The sequence below is a fragment of the Nasonia vitripennis genome, assembly GCF_009193385.2.
Source record: "Nasonia vitripennis strain AsymCx chromosome 4 unlocalized genomic scaffold, Nvit_psr_1.1 chr4_random0001, whole genome shotgun sequence".
In the NCBI taxonomy this organism is placed as follows: Eukaryota; Metazoa; Arthropoda; class Insecta; order Hymenoptera; family Pteromalidae; genus Nasonia; species Nasonia vitripennis.
The window spans coordinates 25317-43541 of record NW_022279636.1 but is presented as its reverse complement, the minus strand read 5'-3'; the positions used below and the strand labels follow the sequence as shown (position 1 = coordinate 43541).

The following is an 18225-nucleotide window of genomic DNA, read 5'->3' as shown; positions in this document are numbered from 1 at the left end:
TAAACATAAATTTCTTAAAATAAACCATATTTTAAAAGAGATGTTAAAACAAACATTACAATAAATTATGTACTCTGAATAATGTGTTATATATTTTTATTATATCTAAATATTTGTTACAAAAATTTATAGTTGACTTATTTAATAATCCAGATAAGTATTGTATAAAATGATAATTAAATTAATTGATCTTTGTGTAAAGAATATAATATATGATTTTATATAAAATTACATAATTTTTTATACTTATATTATTCTCTAGCAGAAAAAAATCTGCACATAACAGTTTTTATCGGAAGCGTTTAGACTGAAACAGAAGAAAACTGAAAACAGAAATTGTTAGCAGAAAAATGGCAAAATACAGACAAAGACAACAGTTATTTACAGGTATCATTAGTTGTTTTTTAGTTTTCTTCAGTTAACTGCAGATAATACCAGATTTAACAGTTTTCAACAGTTATTTTTTTATGTTATTAAAGGCATGTTTTTAAATGAATAATCAGTAGAAATCCAAAGATAACTGTTTGATTAGGAAAAAAACTAACGAATGTGGAAGATATTAATCATAAATTGAAGAAAACTGTTTTAAACATTTTTCTGCTGTCATCTGCAATTCATGACTGTTTTCTTCAGTTGTTTTTATTTTTCTTTTTTGCTAGGGATGTAAGATATTGTTATCATCTTATATAAAAGTGAATATTGTATTATGTATTACATTTTTTAGTACAGAATATAGATGTTATGACTGTTATAATCCTACAATTGACATTATATCATAAATGTAAATGAAAAAATGTTTAATTAATATTGTTATATTTTGTTAATATAATTAATACTTTCATCAAATAATTACAAAGAGTTTGAAAACATTAATATTTAAAATTATTTATTATTCTTTTTTATTTTATTATTTTAAAACTGGTCCTGTGTACTAGCAGCTATAACTACTTTTATGGAATCTTGGCTGTATTAAATATATTTATTTGTACTTGACGGTAGTTAATTCTCTTGAAACGTTTTTGAAATCGTGCTTTCAATTGGTTAGAATTTATCGATCCGTCAATCTGATTGGAGCATTTAAAAAACGTTCCACAAGAGTTAACTCTTATCGAGTGTACATTTAATGTTTAATAGTATATTTAATAATGACACATCAAATAATTAAATATCATTACAATTAATTTGTAAATTGCGTGCGAAGCGACCGTTTCTTGCTAGCTTTATATGATTGTAATAGTCCAAGAGCCGGCCATCTAAAACGGTCGTGATAAGGTTTAAGTCTGTTCTCTTTTGATATTAATTCGATAAGTATCAAAGAGTCGATAGCCCGCTTAACAGAAGTCCTAGTGGGGTATATATGCGCGGGCGTGCAAAAAACTTGTCAGAAGCGTAGGTGGGGAACAAAATGGCGTTGTAAAATATTTATGCAAAGTGACGTCATAAGGTTTAATTCTGCCATTTTGGCTAGGAATTCATTACATCATTATTAAGCATTAGAAAAAATAGCAGAAGTCTAGGTGGAGGACAAGTATCGAAAAAATTAACCTAAAGTTTTTGAATTTCGTGAATAAGCCGACTGATATCGTCTGCATTTCTTCTTATTTTTTATCAATTTCTAATCCACCTCAATTCAATGCACTATGCAACTTTATAAAAGCATAGTTTGTAGTTATATGACATTGAAAAAATTATTGCAAAACCGTAGGTAAAAAACAAATTGGCGACGGACGCTCTAAATAATTTTGCTAAAGTGGGCATACAACGTCGTGGTGATATAAAGATCTGGTGCTATTGTATTTCTTATTTGTATTGATAATAGTATAACAGTAATAATAATAATTGTTATTATTATGATTATTAATCAATTATTTGTTATTATGTTGTTATTATTATTAATAAAAATCCCTAATTATATCAATGGTTTCATTAGTGGGAAACACTTTAATAGGTACAAACGTTTATACCCTCTTGTTGCTGTAGGTTTACAAGTACTACATTTTAGAAAATTTCTTAAAATATATGATCTATATATTGCAGACAGATTAGTAAAGAAGATTAAAAATTGTCAAACCCAAAAAATTACAGGTAACTTTTTTGATGATGCAGAATTGATACGAATAACTTCAAAATATTTTGTATTCAAAAATAACACATTACACGGTAAATATGGAAAAACAGCACAATTTTAGATGATGTATATCAATTTAATCAATTATTATCTAATATTTACTCAAAGCATTCGAATCGAAGATTTTCAGCTTTTCAAGTTCATGTTACCTGAACTGTGTAATATTTTTTTCATTTTTAACCAAGTAAATTATTCTCGTTGGTTACTAAAATACCATGATAACTTATTAAAAGTTGATTAGACTCATTCAGAACTTGCAGCTGAATTCAAAAAGGGATTCTTCGGTATAAAAAGAACTGATTAGCTATTTTCAAGAAACCCAGTAGATTTAACACTAAAATAAACAATTAATGCTGATGCAGCAAATAAATTGACAAGCATAGTCAATTATACTAATTCAATATCAGTGCGCCAAAGATGGGCAAAAAGACATAGTTTAAGGAGTACTATTATATCACACGTTTATGAAGAAAGTGGATTAAAAAAAAGCATCAATTAAGCAAGGACTCTTCACAACTTAATAAATTTATTGAAGAAATCGAAAAAAGTATTATTTCTTTTGACCACGATATATTAGATGATAACGTATTATATAACATTAGTACAGGCCAAAGCGCATCAAAGGAAGTAGCTACCTTTCTCTTAGATGTAGAGAAATAATAATCAGTTACATGAAACATTTATTGAAGAATGTTCCACTTTTTATAAGAGATTTGAGGAGCCTATAAAAAGAAATAAAATATCAAATTTTGCTTCCTACAATGCAGTAAAGAAACTAAAAATTAATAATATAGTGCAAGAAGTAAGGTTGCAAAGTGATTTATTTGGACGTATGCTTGGTATCTCATTAAATGAAAATACTAATGTAGAAAAAGTTTTAATTTTTCCATTAATTCCATTGCCCATGTCATTGTGTCATTTGGTCGGCATTATATGTAAAGCAGAAAAAATCGGCATTGGTAGAGTGTTTTAAAGCCGAAAATACTCCACTACCTTATGTCGATATTTGAATAATAGATGGTTTTTTTATTGCATTGCATGCGAGATATTCCTCAAACATTCAAAAATATATCAAAGAAAATATTACAAATGATAACAAATAACAACGCTTCTGAAATTTATATTATTTTTTATAAATATTTTTCACCATCTATTAAAGATTATGAGCGATCTATAAGAGGAGGATCTATGAGAGATTACGTTATATCCGGGCTTGAGCAAATAAGGCCGAGTGACTTCCGTAAAAAATTAAGAAATAGTTGGTTCAAAGAAGCTTTAGTTGAATTTTATTTTCATTGGGAAAATAATGAAATGGCAATTTATATTGGAACTAAAATTATTATGTTGAATTTTAAATACTGATATAAATATGTACTTAATGAAGAACATAATGTTATTAAAGCTATCAACTCAAGGTTTTCTTGTCCTACACATGAAAAAGCTAAATAATACAAAAATTGTTTATCATGCGTGCAACACTGATAAAAATGCGAATATTGTAATAAAATGTTCTGATACCGAAATTTTAATAATTATTTTGGCCAATATGCATTACGTAAAATATAAATGAAGAATTTGGTTTGAATATGGAACTTCAGAAAAACAACGAATTATCTATATTAATGAATTATACACATCATTAGGAAAAACATAGTGCACAGCGTTCCCATCAGGATTTCACGCTTTAACAGGATGCGATTGTAATCCGGCATTTTATAAAAAAGGGAAAAAATCCTTCTAAAATTTTAAATTGAAATGAACAATATAAAGTAGCATTTGAAGAATTGAGTAATGATATATGTGAGGAAAAAACAATTATTTAAGTGCCTACCGAACTTAATGCAGAAAATTATGGAAGGATCTTTAACGAAACAAAATATGAATTCTCGTGGTTTAAAGGAAATTAGTTACCAAATACCGCTAGAGATATAATATTGAACAAAGAAGATTCTGAAGGTAAAAAAAAATTGAAATAAAATTATAATAAACTATAAACGAAGTAAATTCATCTTAATAAACATACTTATTTTACAGAAGAAGAAAAACATTCATTACGAAAGTGACCCTGGTAAAAAATTGCCGATAAGTTCTAGCTGGTACAGAAGAAACAAGCCAGAACCATTCGCGAAAATCAAGGAAGGAATATTGGTTAATGCTCGGCGAAAACCCGGTAAGAGTATATGTATAGGTATACTGCAGGCCCGTTTCAATTAGAGGTTATATTTTCGGACGATTGCTTCACGAATAAATTAATGCCTCAAGTATGCAGCTATCTAGTGCGCTACATAGTTTTTCGTGTCTAGGCATAAGAATCGCTTGTAGATGGTATCTAGGTGTTCAGGGTCGGCGATGATGGACTCTAGGAAGTGTGCTGCGTAGATTTTTGTGAAAGGCTCACTTGTAGACGTCATTCTCTAGCTTTATGGAGTTGTAGAAAAGGATCATCGTTTCAAAAACGGAAAATGGATTCCTATCTTCAAAATCCATAAAATGTTAGTTTACTACCCCCAATGGAAATTCGATGTTCGAGCCCCATGTATGGGGCTAAAAATTTCGTCCGTTTCTCTCGAAAAGCCCCCATTTACGAGATATCGACGAAAAATGCATTCCTAACCTCAAATTTCAAAAATCTGACTATGATACCTGAATGGAAATTCGATGTTCGAGCCCCATTACTGGGGCGAAAATTTCGTCAGTTTTTCACGAAAAGGCCCCCTTTACGAGATATTGACGAAAATTGCATTTCTATATCCGGACCCTGAATCCCGTAATCGGCGATTCTAAAGACCTAGACATTATCTTTTTGCGATTTGTAATTTTACTTTCTCCTGGCGAAATATCTTTTAGATATTAACAGGATAGTATCATGATATGTTTTTCCTCACATAAGACGTTAGAAATGACGTCAATGAACATTTTTAGTTCTTGTCGGGTTTTTACCTAGAATGTCATACAAAATTCATGTCGCCAGTTCCGGGTTTCTTGGGAGATCCGTTTGCTGGATTCTACCGATGTTGAAAAATACTTGTGAGTTTCTACCCGAAAACCCGGCAACAATTTTACCAGGAAAAGAATTAGAATATAATCAAGAAGAAAACAACTAAGTAAACCAAAATAATTTATAATATACAATATTTTATATAATAAATAGATAAATAAATATATAATAACTTTACTTGAAAGACTTAAACTCATATGATAAATAATTAAATAATATTTAATGTTTATAAATATTTACTTTCTATACCTATGTACAAATTGCAACGTCCAAATTTAAGTAAGTAAACAAACAAATAAATGGGTAAGATATCATTCAATTTAATATTTTACTAGCAGGGTTACCTCACTCCTAACGTCGCTTAGTTGATATTAGGTATACATGTTCATAGCTTCAAAGAAAATTTAAAGAAAATGATATTGTAATGATATACACAAAAAATTAAAAGGTTGCGCGAGTTTGATTATTTTTCTGTGCATGTTAATAACATAATGTGTAATGAGTTCCAAATGTAATATAATAGTATGTATGTCCCTGTCGAAAATACCAAGGTTGATACTACCTTGATTGAACCTTGATTTCAACCTTGATATCAACCTTGATTTCATTTTAATCGAAACGAATATTAAACGTGAATTGCAGGTTTAACTAGATAAATATTGATAATGCATAAGTAAAAGCATCGATTGTTAAAATTTATAATCTATACGAATAACAATTTAAGAATAAAAATTGAAAATAGCCGAAAATAGCAGGTCACACGTATCGTAATATACTAAAAACTACAGCTCAGTACATCAAATATTTCCTTACTTCGATGTACAGAGGTGTAGCTTGAATACATTATTAAATTTTGGGAGCGTTGAGTAGTACATTAGTCTTAGATGTATAGACTACAGATATACTGAAACTGCGCTCCTTATGAAACTAGCGGGTGAGGGTTCATACGGCCTGTAAGCGCTGCCAATAAACGAGTAAATAATGCTCTTAATATTGTTACATCTATGAAAATTTATCACGTTCACGTGTTATCTCGAGTATATACTTGAGTAACGGTGGGAAAATAACATTTTTCATTTACACTATTATTTCACTGGAAATTGTGACGCGTGCGGAAATTTTTTTAAATTTTTGCAAAGTTAATTTAAATGTTAGATCATATAGTGACAATGACGCATGGAGTATTTCGCGGCGCATAGTATAGGTGAGGTTAAGAGCGCTCGTTTCAAACGCCACCTTCAATTTCACTCGCCACCCTTCGATATACGGCATATTTTTGTCGGGCGGAAACTTTTGTCTTAAGCGACGGCTTGTTCTCGCCCGGCTCTCTTTAATGTTCTTTCTATTTATAACAGTATATTTTTGTATAGAACTCGTGGCTCGAGGTGGAGGTGGGTTTTAAATCAAGATAACGTTCTTGCCTTCGCATGCCATCCTTCGATGTGCTGAAGTATTTATTAAATGAGTATTTTCCCATAAAAATTCGCATCGCGTTGGGTAAGTAAGTTTAAGAGCTTTCATTTAGAGGCTACCCTTGCTTTCGCTTGCTACCCTTCGATATCCCAGCGTATTTATTAAATTACTCTTACATAAACAATTGCGGAACCCGGGGTAGGTTTAAGGGCTCTAGTTTTAGATCGAGGAAACTGGGGTAATTGGGTTTACACATTTAGGTTTAAGATTAATTCCTCGCTCAGCTCGCCTTACTTCGATGTGCCGACGTGTTTTTAAAATAAATTATTACACTAAAGTGGCGTGGGGTAATTAGGTTGATTTGGACACTTTGAGTCTAGATTTTATCCTTGCTTTGCTCGCCTTCCTTAGATGTGCCGACGTGTAGCTTTAATAAATTATTACACTCAGGGAGTGTAGGGTAATTGGGTTTACACATTTAGGTTCCAGATTTATTCCTCGCTTAGCTCGCCTTCCTTCGATGTGCCGAGGTGTAGTTTGAATAAGTTATTTTACTCGGGAAGCGTGGGATACTTTGGTTAAAGTATTTTGGGTTTCAGATTTATTCCTCGCTTCGCTCGCCTTTCTTTGATGTGCCGACGTAATTTAAAAATAAATTTATTTATTTGGCGAGCGTGGGGTACTTTGGTTAGAGTATTTTGGGTTCAGATTTATTCCTCACTTTGCTTGCCTTCCTCCGATGTGCCAACGTAGTGTTTTAGTGAATGTTTTTAAAAAAAAATGGCGTGTGGCGAACGTTAGTTGAACAATTTTGGCCTTGCATATTATCCTCGCTTCTTTCGGATGTGCCAATACAGTTTTAAAATAAAAAATCTATCAATATGAATTAATTAATATTTTTTTGCCACAAAAACGGAATTTCGATATCAGATTCGTGCTTAGCAACCGCAAAAATGGTATATATTTGATTCTTACTGTAAATCGTATGAAAAACTGAATTTCGCCATAATTTATGTAAGAACTATCGTTTAAACCAATGATTTTTCAAATCTGATATAAGATTCGTGATCAGCGACCTTCGAAACCTCCAGAATAACACTAGTTAAAACCTTAATTTTGCAATAATTTTTATAAACAGCATTGTTTAAATAAATAATTTTGCAAATCTGATATCAAATTTGTGTTCAGCGACCCTAAAAACCTTTGGACTGATGTGCTTTGTCTTTATTTCTGCGTACTTTTCTATTAATAAAAATACAACAAGAAACAAATTTTCCGAGCCATATGGTACAAAAACGCATGCCATGGTCGGCCATTTTGGATCGGCTTTTTTAAATTTTTGTTTTCAAATTGTTGTTCGTATAGATTATAAATTTTAACAATCGATGCCTTTACTTATGCATTATCAACATTTATCCTGTTGAACCTGCAATTTACGTTTTATATTTGTTTTGATCAAGGTTCGTATGAAGGTTGAAATCAAGGTTCAATCAAGGTAGTATCAACCTTGATATTAAGGTTGATATCAACCTTGATATTTTCGACAGGGGTATGCCAATTAAAACGAAATTACATAAACTTAACCATACATTGTGAATTACGATTAATAAACGAAAGCGCATTTACCGATAATCTATTGTTATCATTTCATTGTCCCGATATTTTTGCAGCAATCGTGAACTTAACACCTCACGAAGAACAAAACCATCGACTCTCACATGTAACATTTGTACGATTCATATATTACAATAGCAGTCCGCGCATGCGTAACAATATTTTATAGGTTTATATTTGTAGATTTTTCTAGTCTTTACGACAATACATATATATATATATATATATATATATATATATATATATATCTGTGTGTGTGTGCGTGAAAGTTGGTTCATTGATCAGTCTGCTTGAATTTTTTGATATAGTATGATCAGTAAATCATAAACATTTTGTACGATAATATTCCTATAAGTTTATCTGTAATATTTTTCTAATATAGTATTTGACGCAAAAAATCATAGTGTCAAAGACGACTAAACTTTGGAAGGCAGTGTAAGTTAAATATATATATTATATTTCTGATATTCACAAATGCAATCTGCACATTCGTACGAATATGTATAAATAGACGGGAAAGTGGTTTCGATTCCTCAGTCTGCTCTGAACTTTAGGAGTGGCAAGTTCGAAAAATTTATAATAATTTTGTACGATAATATTCATATACAAATCTGACATTTATCAATGCAATCCGCGCATGCGTCCCAATATGTATAGATAACCGGGGAAATTGTTTTGATTGCTTAGTCTGCTCTGGCCTTGAAATTTGAAGATTTTCAATTTCTATTTTACTTTGTATTGTCATATTAGCTTTGGTCTTGTATATAGTTTTTTATTTGAACTTTTAGTGCTACGAACTTGTTGTGACTGTCGACTTTATGGGTTTCAGTGAAGGGGCGCTGTTCGCTTTGGCAATCGTTATGACGGGTCTGAAATTGTTACCCTTAAGTCTATGTTGTTATACAGTTTATAGGACTTCAAAAAATTCAAATGAGATAAGAATTATACTAATAGACATAAATATGTCAGTTATTGAGAAAAGATATGAATGGCTTCACGGCACATAGGAATATTTAAATAAAGTAAAATTATTAAGGCCCAAAAATTTTGAGGTTATAAATTTTAAGATCCAAAAATGTTAATGCCCAAAAATATTTAAGGCCCAAAAATGTTAAGGCCCAAAAAGTGTAAGGCCCAAAATTATATCCTAGATGTTAAGTTATTGGAAAAAGATGTGAAAGGCTTCACGGCACACGGGGACATTAAGAACTTTAATATAATAGTAGATCTCTCTTAAAAATATGATGGCCTTTGTTGTGAATCATTTAATACGTGATTCTGATTGGTTGGTGGTTGGTTGCCTAGGCAATGAGATCAGAACCGCGCTTTAAATTCATAACCCTCAAAACAGTCATAACTCATAACCCTGGTAGAAATGTTTGAGGTGTTTAAAATGAAATGTGGAAACCTTGATAACAGATAAAATATATGTAATATAACTAGCACGAAATTTTAGTAAAAATTAATCATTACCAAGAGTGTGTAGTATTATAACATGTGTATTAAAAAATGAATATTATTTAGTTTTTTTTTTAAATGTCAGTGAGAAGTTCAATTAAAAGAATAAAGAGTTTGAAGATATACTGTGTCTCTGTGCCCAAAGTCGCCCTCGATGAGGTTTGAGAGGTGAATTTAAAGAAAAGTTCAGTATCCGAGTCAGTAAGTTTAAGTCTATCATTATACAATGCTCTTTGAATCCTAAAAAAGCTACTAGACAACTAAAATATGACACTGCCACTTCCTATGTTACCTAGAAATATGTAACCTCGATGATTCTGATTTAACTGTTTTCGTTCATATTTTCACATCCAGGTTCATGCGAATTTTTTAATTGAGCAGGTCAAATTTTATTTATAGCCAGTTACGCAGAAACTACTATCTCTAGCACATTGTATTTCTGGTTTCTAGCATATTTTTACGTGGAGAAAGTGATAAATGTTTTGGCTTTTTTGTCAAGGTTTCATTGGGTAATTAGAATTTTGACTTTTAATAGTTGTGAGAGATTTTGAGACCGATACCTGTCTTTTCATTTTAGCATTTATTCTCATTCAAAAACTAACAGGTCTAGAGCTCATATTTTGCATATAGATTTATTTTGCGATTGTGAAAAGATATTTAAAGTTTAATCGACCTTAACCGAAAAACTTCTGATTTCGACTCCGACATTGATGTGAATGCAAACTCATGCTATACGACTAAATAATTATCATGGGTGTTGTAGTCGAACACAAAAGTATTTCAGTTAACGTTGATTCAACTTCAAATATCTTTCCACAATCGCAAAAGAAATCTATATGCAAAATATGAGATTTCTAGACCTGTTAGTTTTCGAATGAGAAAAAAATGGAGAAACACGTATCGGTTTCAGAATCTCTCACAACTGTTAAAAGTCAAAATTCTAATTAATGCCTTGACAAAAAAGCTAAAATACTTATCACTTTCTTCATGTAAAATACACTTGAAACCTGAAATACAAAGTGCTAGAGATGGTAGTTTCTGTTTAACTGTTTACAAGCAAAATTTGATACGCTACATTAAAAAATTCATATGGGCCTCGATGTGAAAATATAAATGAAAAGAAGAAAACTGTTAAATCATAATCATCTAGGTTACATGTTTTCTATGTAGCATAGTAAGTATCTGTGTAAAATTTCAGTTGTATAGCTTTTTATAATGCAAATAAATGGCATTGTAATGATAGACAAACCCACTGACTCTTATACTGAACTTTTCTTCAAACTCACTATTCAAACCAATGATGACGACATTGAGCATTATTAATATATTTATTAAAAAATAGCTTTGAGGGATTTACATCTTACATGCTTATAAAATATTAGCAGACGTTAGTGTGCCGCCCAACACTTATGGTAGATTTTCTACCAGTGTTATTAGACAGAGATAGAATCAAGAGCGTGCGAAGCGCGCCTTCATTCCTAGTAATCTAATATTAGTTATGCACGGTCCTGTACTCATGCGTAGAAGCATGTTTAGTAATTAATAAATTTTTTTAATTGTTGAAATTATGTTATTTATTTGCATAATTGTGAAATTTATATACGCATATTAATGATAGACAAACTATACGTGCAGTAGCTACAGCTACCAGAACGATTATACATTATTATCAATATTATTGAATTGATTAATAATAATAATAACAACCATTATTATTATTGTTGTTATACTATTATTAATATAAATAATAAATACAATAAATAGTGCCAGATCTTTATATTACACCACGACGTCGTATGCGCACTTTTGCAAAATTATATAGCGCGTCCGCCGCCATTTTGTTTTTCACCTATGGTTTTGCGATAATTTGTTCAATGTCATATAACTACAAACTATGCTTTTATAAAATTGCATAGTGCATTGAATTGAGGTGGATTAGAAATCGATAAAAAATAAAAAGAAATGCAGAAGATACCAGTCGGCTTATTCACGAAATTCGGCAACTTTAGGTTAATTTTTTCGATACTTGTCCCCCACCTAGACTTCTGCCATTTTTTCCACTGCTTAATAATGATGTAATGAATCCCTACCCAAAATAGCAGGATTAAACCTTATGACGTCGCTTTGCATAAATATTTTGCAACTTACGGCACTTCGCTGCCATTTTGTTTCCCACTTATGCTTCTGTCAAGTTTTTTCCGAGTTTCTCTTGTTTCAAGGAATGTTTGTGTAAATTATCAAGCTTTTACCAGATGACGACCGTAATTCGCAAAATTTTACCTGTTTGATTGCACGTCCACGCATATATACCCCACTAGGACTTCTGCCGAGCGGGCTATCGACTCTTTGATACTTATCGAATCGATATCAAAAGAGAACAGGCTTAAGCCTTATCACAACCGTTTTTAGATGGCCGGCTCTTGGACTATAATCTTTTCTCAAATTGTGCACTTATATTTAGAATAAAAAATGAGGAGGATACCTAAATTTTGAGAAAATATCATAATTTTTTAAATGAAAAAAAAATATATATTTCAAATAATGGGGATACTTTCCAAAGTCTCTTGAGCACTAGGTTTCGAGTTTCGACTAACGATAAAAAAATGTTCCATGTCAAAAATGCTAAAAAGTCGGACTATTGAACTTTGTTTAATTTAGATTAATAAAAACACTTACCTTAATTTTTTGACTTTAGTCGAAACCTAGTGCGCAAGAGATTTTTGCAACTAACCCTATTATTTAATGGGTTTTTTTGCAATATGCCATTTAAAAAATGTATGAAATTGCTCAAAATTAAGATAACTTTTTCTTTTTTTATATCAAACATGAGTGCAAAATTTGAGAAAATGTTACAATTAAATAAAACAGTTGAAAAAGTCAAAATATTTTGTAGAACCTCACCTTACAGTATTAAATCTAAATGGTTTTATTGAATTGCTGTTAACATTTTCAGAGTGAGCTTAAATCATTTTGCTGTGCACAAGTTTTGATATCATACACTTACGCCATTGTGTTATGCCTTGGTTTGGCTGAAATGAGCATGCGTACTAAAATTTTGACATATTTACGTGAAATAGGGATAAGTAAATTAAAGCGACCCACTGCCAGGGTGGCCAGATTTCATAAACCCTGTGTCGCCACCTATTGGCTGTGAAATCGCAACAAGTCGCTGCCTATTGGTAGCAAAATCGCCGTACAAATCGCCTCTGGTATAGCTTTTCTAACTTCTATAAAATGGCGCAAAATTTAAAAATGCATAAAAAGAATAACACGCGCAGAGCTCGCTTAAATGTACTTAGTGAATTTTAAATAATATAATAAAAGAAAAAAAAACAATTTTTCATTATAAATGTCTTTATTAGTGAATATTACAAATATTTTATAATTTGTATTTTAATCTCTGTCAGCATCACTAATAAAAAGAATCACATATAGAAACACACGGAAAATCTATATCTATATCATTAAGTAATCTTTGTACTTCAATATCATCTGTATCTTCTGACTCATTCTTTTGCTGATCAGAGTACATTGTTTGGGAATTAAAATCCCTTAAAATTTCAGCAGAAGGAACAAATTTTTCGCAACAAGTTTTATTCGCATAAAAATGCATTTTAATTCGAAGTATAGCATTTAACAATGTTATCATCATTTTATTACGAAATTTAGTTCTTACGCTATTCATTACACTAAATACCCTTTCAACAATTGCATTTGTTGACGGTAAACTTTTGGCCAAAATTGATATGCATCAGCAACTTGCGTCTGCTCAAGGATTTCTGACCAATTTATCACTTGTAGTTTGTTGTACTCGTTCTCCAGTAAACCTAATTCTTTTTTATTTGCGAATATATCTAAAAATGGTAAATTTTCGATTTTTGCTCGCGTCGGACTTAAACATACACTAGGCGAAATCATTTTTATTCTTTGAAAATGGTTAAGGATTTCAGGTAACCTTTTAGTCAATTGTAAACATAGTTTTTTAATGTAGCTAAATGCCCTACACTCGATATCATTTTTCATCTCGTCATTTACTAAATCTTTATTTTCTAATAATGATAATTTATATTCAATTCCAAAGTCGGCTTCATTTACATGCATATAAGCTTCATCCTTTTCTAGAGCTTCAACGATTTGGTCAAAATTTGAAATAAAACTAGGTTTTAATATTTTTTTTGCTAAAAATGTTATAAGATTCGCTAAGTCATCATAAGCACAGCTCATGTTAACATTTTCGCTCTGAAACGCCATATTTACATCGTTTAGTTCAAATAATATTGGCTTAACAATTCTTAAATATAAGTAATTGGAAATATCATTAAGCATAGTATTTAACTGCCTTGCAGTATAGCACTTTTCCGTTTTTACAATCGTAGCAAAAAAGCTTTTTAGTTCAAAATAATGTTCTAATATTACTCTGACTACGTTATAACGAGCAAGCCATCGCGTATCTGCGAGTTTAATAAATTCATGAAAAGTCTTCGGCAAATCATTGCTGTTCTCAGATATTATATTAATAACATCCCACAGAGCTTTATACTCTGCTTTTCTTTTAGGACTATTGGAAAACCAATTATAAATTTCTCTCAGCAAAAATTCTACAGATGCAGGAAACTCGTCCGCTGCACTTGACGCTGCCAAATTAAGGGCATGGCACACGCATTTTACTAATTGTAACTTAGGAGCATCTTTCTTAAGAAGAGTGTATAATGAATGTTTTTTTCCGCATAGGTTTGATCTTCCATCTGTACCTAATCCTATTAAGTTAGTAATGGGCAAATGTATGTCATTTAAAAATTGTGTGACTAATGAGCACAGTGTATTAGCATCTGCTTTTTGAACTTCAATTAGTCCTAAATAATCTGTAATAACTCTACTTTGAGTAGTACTGAAGTACTTTATACATAGACATAAATACTTATTTTTAAAACTCGTGGATTCATCTACAATTATAGAGTATGGTATGTTTCCGACATCATTCACCAACTCTTTCAGCATATTCGGAGCAATCACGTACTTAATTAGATTTGTACATTTTGTACGATGCAATCTGGGATCAGGCATGCTTATGCTCTTTAATACTTCACATAAATGATTCGAAGATCGTATACTACTGTGGCATGCTAAAAATACAGATAATTTCAGATCACGTATTTTGTTATCATCCTTTGATGAATTACTAGTACACATATCAGAGATTCTTCTTTGTTTCACATGTGTGGATTCCATGTTTTGCACATGAATGAACATTGTAGCGTGTTTTTGTAAGTCTTTTTGGTGTGCTCGGTAGTTCTTATTACATACATTGCAATGTGCTTGCTTTGCAAAGTCTTTACTCTTAGTCAGCCAACTAAAATATATATAACGTATTATACAATAATCCAATATTTTAAACTTAGAAAATATTGAAGATGATAGCAAAAAGATTTAAAATATACAAAAATTCTTACCCTTAGCCCATGATTCTTTCTCCCAATCTGGGTTATAATTGTAATTTCATTTTTTCATGCGTGCGGTTTCCTTAGATATAGATGACATTTTGTGATAAACCTCACTCTCGAATTCGGGCGGCCCTATATAATGCAAAAAAGTAGCATTAACTAAAATTTATAATAGTATAGCGATCGCGATAACTGTAAACAGCGAGATTGGTTAAATGCGGCGCGCAACGCAACTTCCAAAAATTACATGTAAACAAATACAATAGCTAAATTTAAAGGCAGAAAGACGAAACACAGGTAGAAGAACAATCATACAATCATACTTACTTTATTACTTATTTGAAATAGAAATTTTCCTCGTCAGTTGTCAGTATCGCTATCACTGCTTCCTATTAAAACCGTATCCGCTAAGCTGTCGTCGGAAACATCAAATTCTAAAATATAATCAAAGATATTGCGCAAAAGGCTCTTGATTAATAAAAAGTTTTCAGTTAACTTGATTTGAACGTCGTTTAATGTTTTCGATTGAATATTCTCTGCTTCTCTGCTTTTACACCAAAGCAGGATCTGATCTACAGATCTCCTGTTCGCTTGAACTATTCTTTCAAAATCACGTAATTATCACAATCTAGTATTCTTGCTGCTACTTCCAAAAGTTTCCACTAAATTATTCTTTAAACGTACTAATGCAGATTTCTGGACTTCTAAACAGGGTAATAAATCCACTATGAGCTTATTTGTAGTATTGTAACTGTTACGATTGTTAGACATCGAGATCGCGATGAACACAAATAGACAAAGATCCGCTCGCGTTTTGCACCTTCAATTGTCTGTTCAACTGTCGGCTATCGGGCTATGTAAAGCTGTAGAGGACAAAGAGATGTGTATTAGCTTGCCGGCTCTTGACTCACGACTCAAGTCTCACGAGTTACGACCTATACGGTAAAGGGTAGGTCATGGCTTGTTTTGTTAAGTTGACGCCTGACGACTGCGGCGGACTGCGGACTGCCCAGTGTGCATTGGCCAGTGTTTCGCGGCATTGTCGTTGTGGCGTTGTTATCGGCGACAACTTGCCGGCATTGGGCATAAGTAGTATAGAGCATAGAGTTGTTCAGTTGTCACATTATAGTCAAAATCTAGTATATAAGTAGGACGAACTAAAATATCGCCTAAAAATCGCACCATTCATAAGAAAATCGCCCAACATTTCGCAAATCGCCAATCTGAGAAAGTTTTCGCCCCACCAGCTGATAAATCGCACATTTGGGCGAAAAATCGCCCAATCTGGCCACCCTGCCCACTGCCCCTCATTGTTTCTTCTCAATTACTCATAATGAGACCCTGACAAAGGGAAAATATCTTGGGATCCAGCAATATCCGTTTTGACTAGACTCTTTCACCCACTATATTGTTGAGTGGGCATCAGATCCGCTTTTATTATTATGACAACTATACCATTCAGGATTCAGACTCCCTCCTGCTTTAGCCGCCTTACTCACGGCAAGGTCACTGAGCTCTTAGAGGGGGATATTTGTCCTACGCTTTTAAGAATTTTCTGGAAATCAAAAGGAGACGGCGAAATTGCAGAGATCTGTACGCATATCTCTGCAAATTGTTTTCGTTACCCTGTTAAAAATAAATACATATTTTTTGTATGTATCTTTAGTAGTAATTTGCCTGGTAATACTTATTAAAAATATGTACTGATTTGGAACTGACTATTTAAAATATATTAAATATAAATACAAGTATTTGATGTGGCCGTAAATGGTATTATTATCCTTATATGGTACTTCCACAAAACAATGTAATAATGTGGCAACTTTTTAATTAAAATATATACAGAACCAGGTGTATAGTAGTTTTCCAATTTATCTGATAGCCTATATTTTTTTTCAGCCAAATTGCAAAAATAATGGTGGCACAAATAAATAAGTTTTTCAGCGATGGATCTCAGGAGTTCAGAAAAATAGCTTGTAATAGATATAGTGTAGAGCCAATGGAAAAGTAAGTATATTATATTGTCACTACAATAAATTATATCTAAACATGATAAACTTATATTGAGCTGAGTTAACAATAGACTTTCTGCTGAATTATATTTATACCCACATATTGTGATGGCTGTCAATACAACACGCGCAAACTGCTCCTCATGTACTTTTCAGGGGTACTTCATTATGTATATATACATAACCATTATGTCACAGGCACTTCAATGTATGAAATTAGAACGACGGAGAGATAGAGATTTGTTTTTATTGCTGTAAATTATGTACAATTTTAAAATAGTATACGTAGAAATAACAGAAAATAGTTTGTGCAAGTGGCCATGATATGAAGCATCTGTGAATGACGTGAAATGAATTAGTGTATACTGAAAAATTCTTCGGGCAGCCACTGCCCCGGCCTAAGAGAATGGTGCACTAAATGCACTAGCTCATCTCTCCGAAAATTTCGAGCAGATGCTGCCCGAAAATCGTGCAGCAGTGCTCCCGTTTAGTGCTATTTTCTCCCGTGCGACGCTGCTGTCGCATCGAAACCGCAGAATTTCGGCGAAATAACACCTCTCGGGGCAGTAGCGCTCCTAAAATTAGGAGAGTTACCGCGCAAAGCTCATAGTACAGTCGCTGTTCATGCTATGTGAAGCCACTGCCCGAAGAATTTCTCAGTGTAGGTGATTGTGTAAAGATAATGTGTTTTCCAGTTCTAAGAATCGATATCAAAAAAGAACAGGCTTACTCTTTATAGCTGATTGTTTGACATATAAAAATTTGACATAGTAATGGAACGAGTACTGGCAGTGCCTTAGAAATTACAACCTGTGGGATGCCATTACTTTCCCTAGCCTAGGTGTTAAAGTGCGATACAGCAGCTGACACATCAGACTCTGTAATAGCCCTATAGTTGAAATGTTCAGGAAGGTCCAGACTCTCCAGGGTGTTGTCCAAAGTATTTGTTAAGATCGTCTGAAGAGAACCGAGTAGGTAAATGTGATTTAGAGGTGGCTCCCTTATGAAAATAATGTGTACAGGTGCAGAGATCTGTGCAGAAATCTCTGCAGAAATCTATGCACAGATCCGGTTAAGTTGAACATTTTTGATAGAGGGGAGAGAGAGAGAGGGGGGGGGGGGAAGTACAGTTGCGGATTTCAATAAGCAGAAAAGGATGTC

General features: G+C 32.3%; 1 protein-coding gene across 2 annotated transcripts in view; it reads left to right on the top strand.

The window, feature by feature from the left end:
* LOC116417008 (mitogen-activated protein kinase kinase kinase 4-like) overlaps window positions 1–17079 on the top strand; it is a 159351-nt gene extending 142272 nt beyond the window's left edge. The window contains exon 4 of one of the 2 annotated variants that reach the window (XM_031928026.1): window positions 16952–17079. In XM_031928026.1, coding sequence (XP_031783886.1) covers window positions 16952–17063 — 112 coding nt within the window. In that variant the 3' untranslated portion in view covers window positions 17064–17079. Of the gene's footprint in view, window positions 1–5099; window positions 5248–16951 lie in introns of those variants that run through there. The other variant, XM_031928025.1, reaches the window with a different exon arrangement.
* The last annotated feature ends 1146 nt before the right edge of the window (window positions 17080–18225 follow it).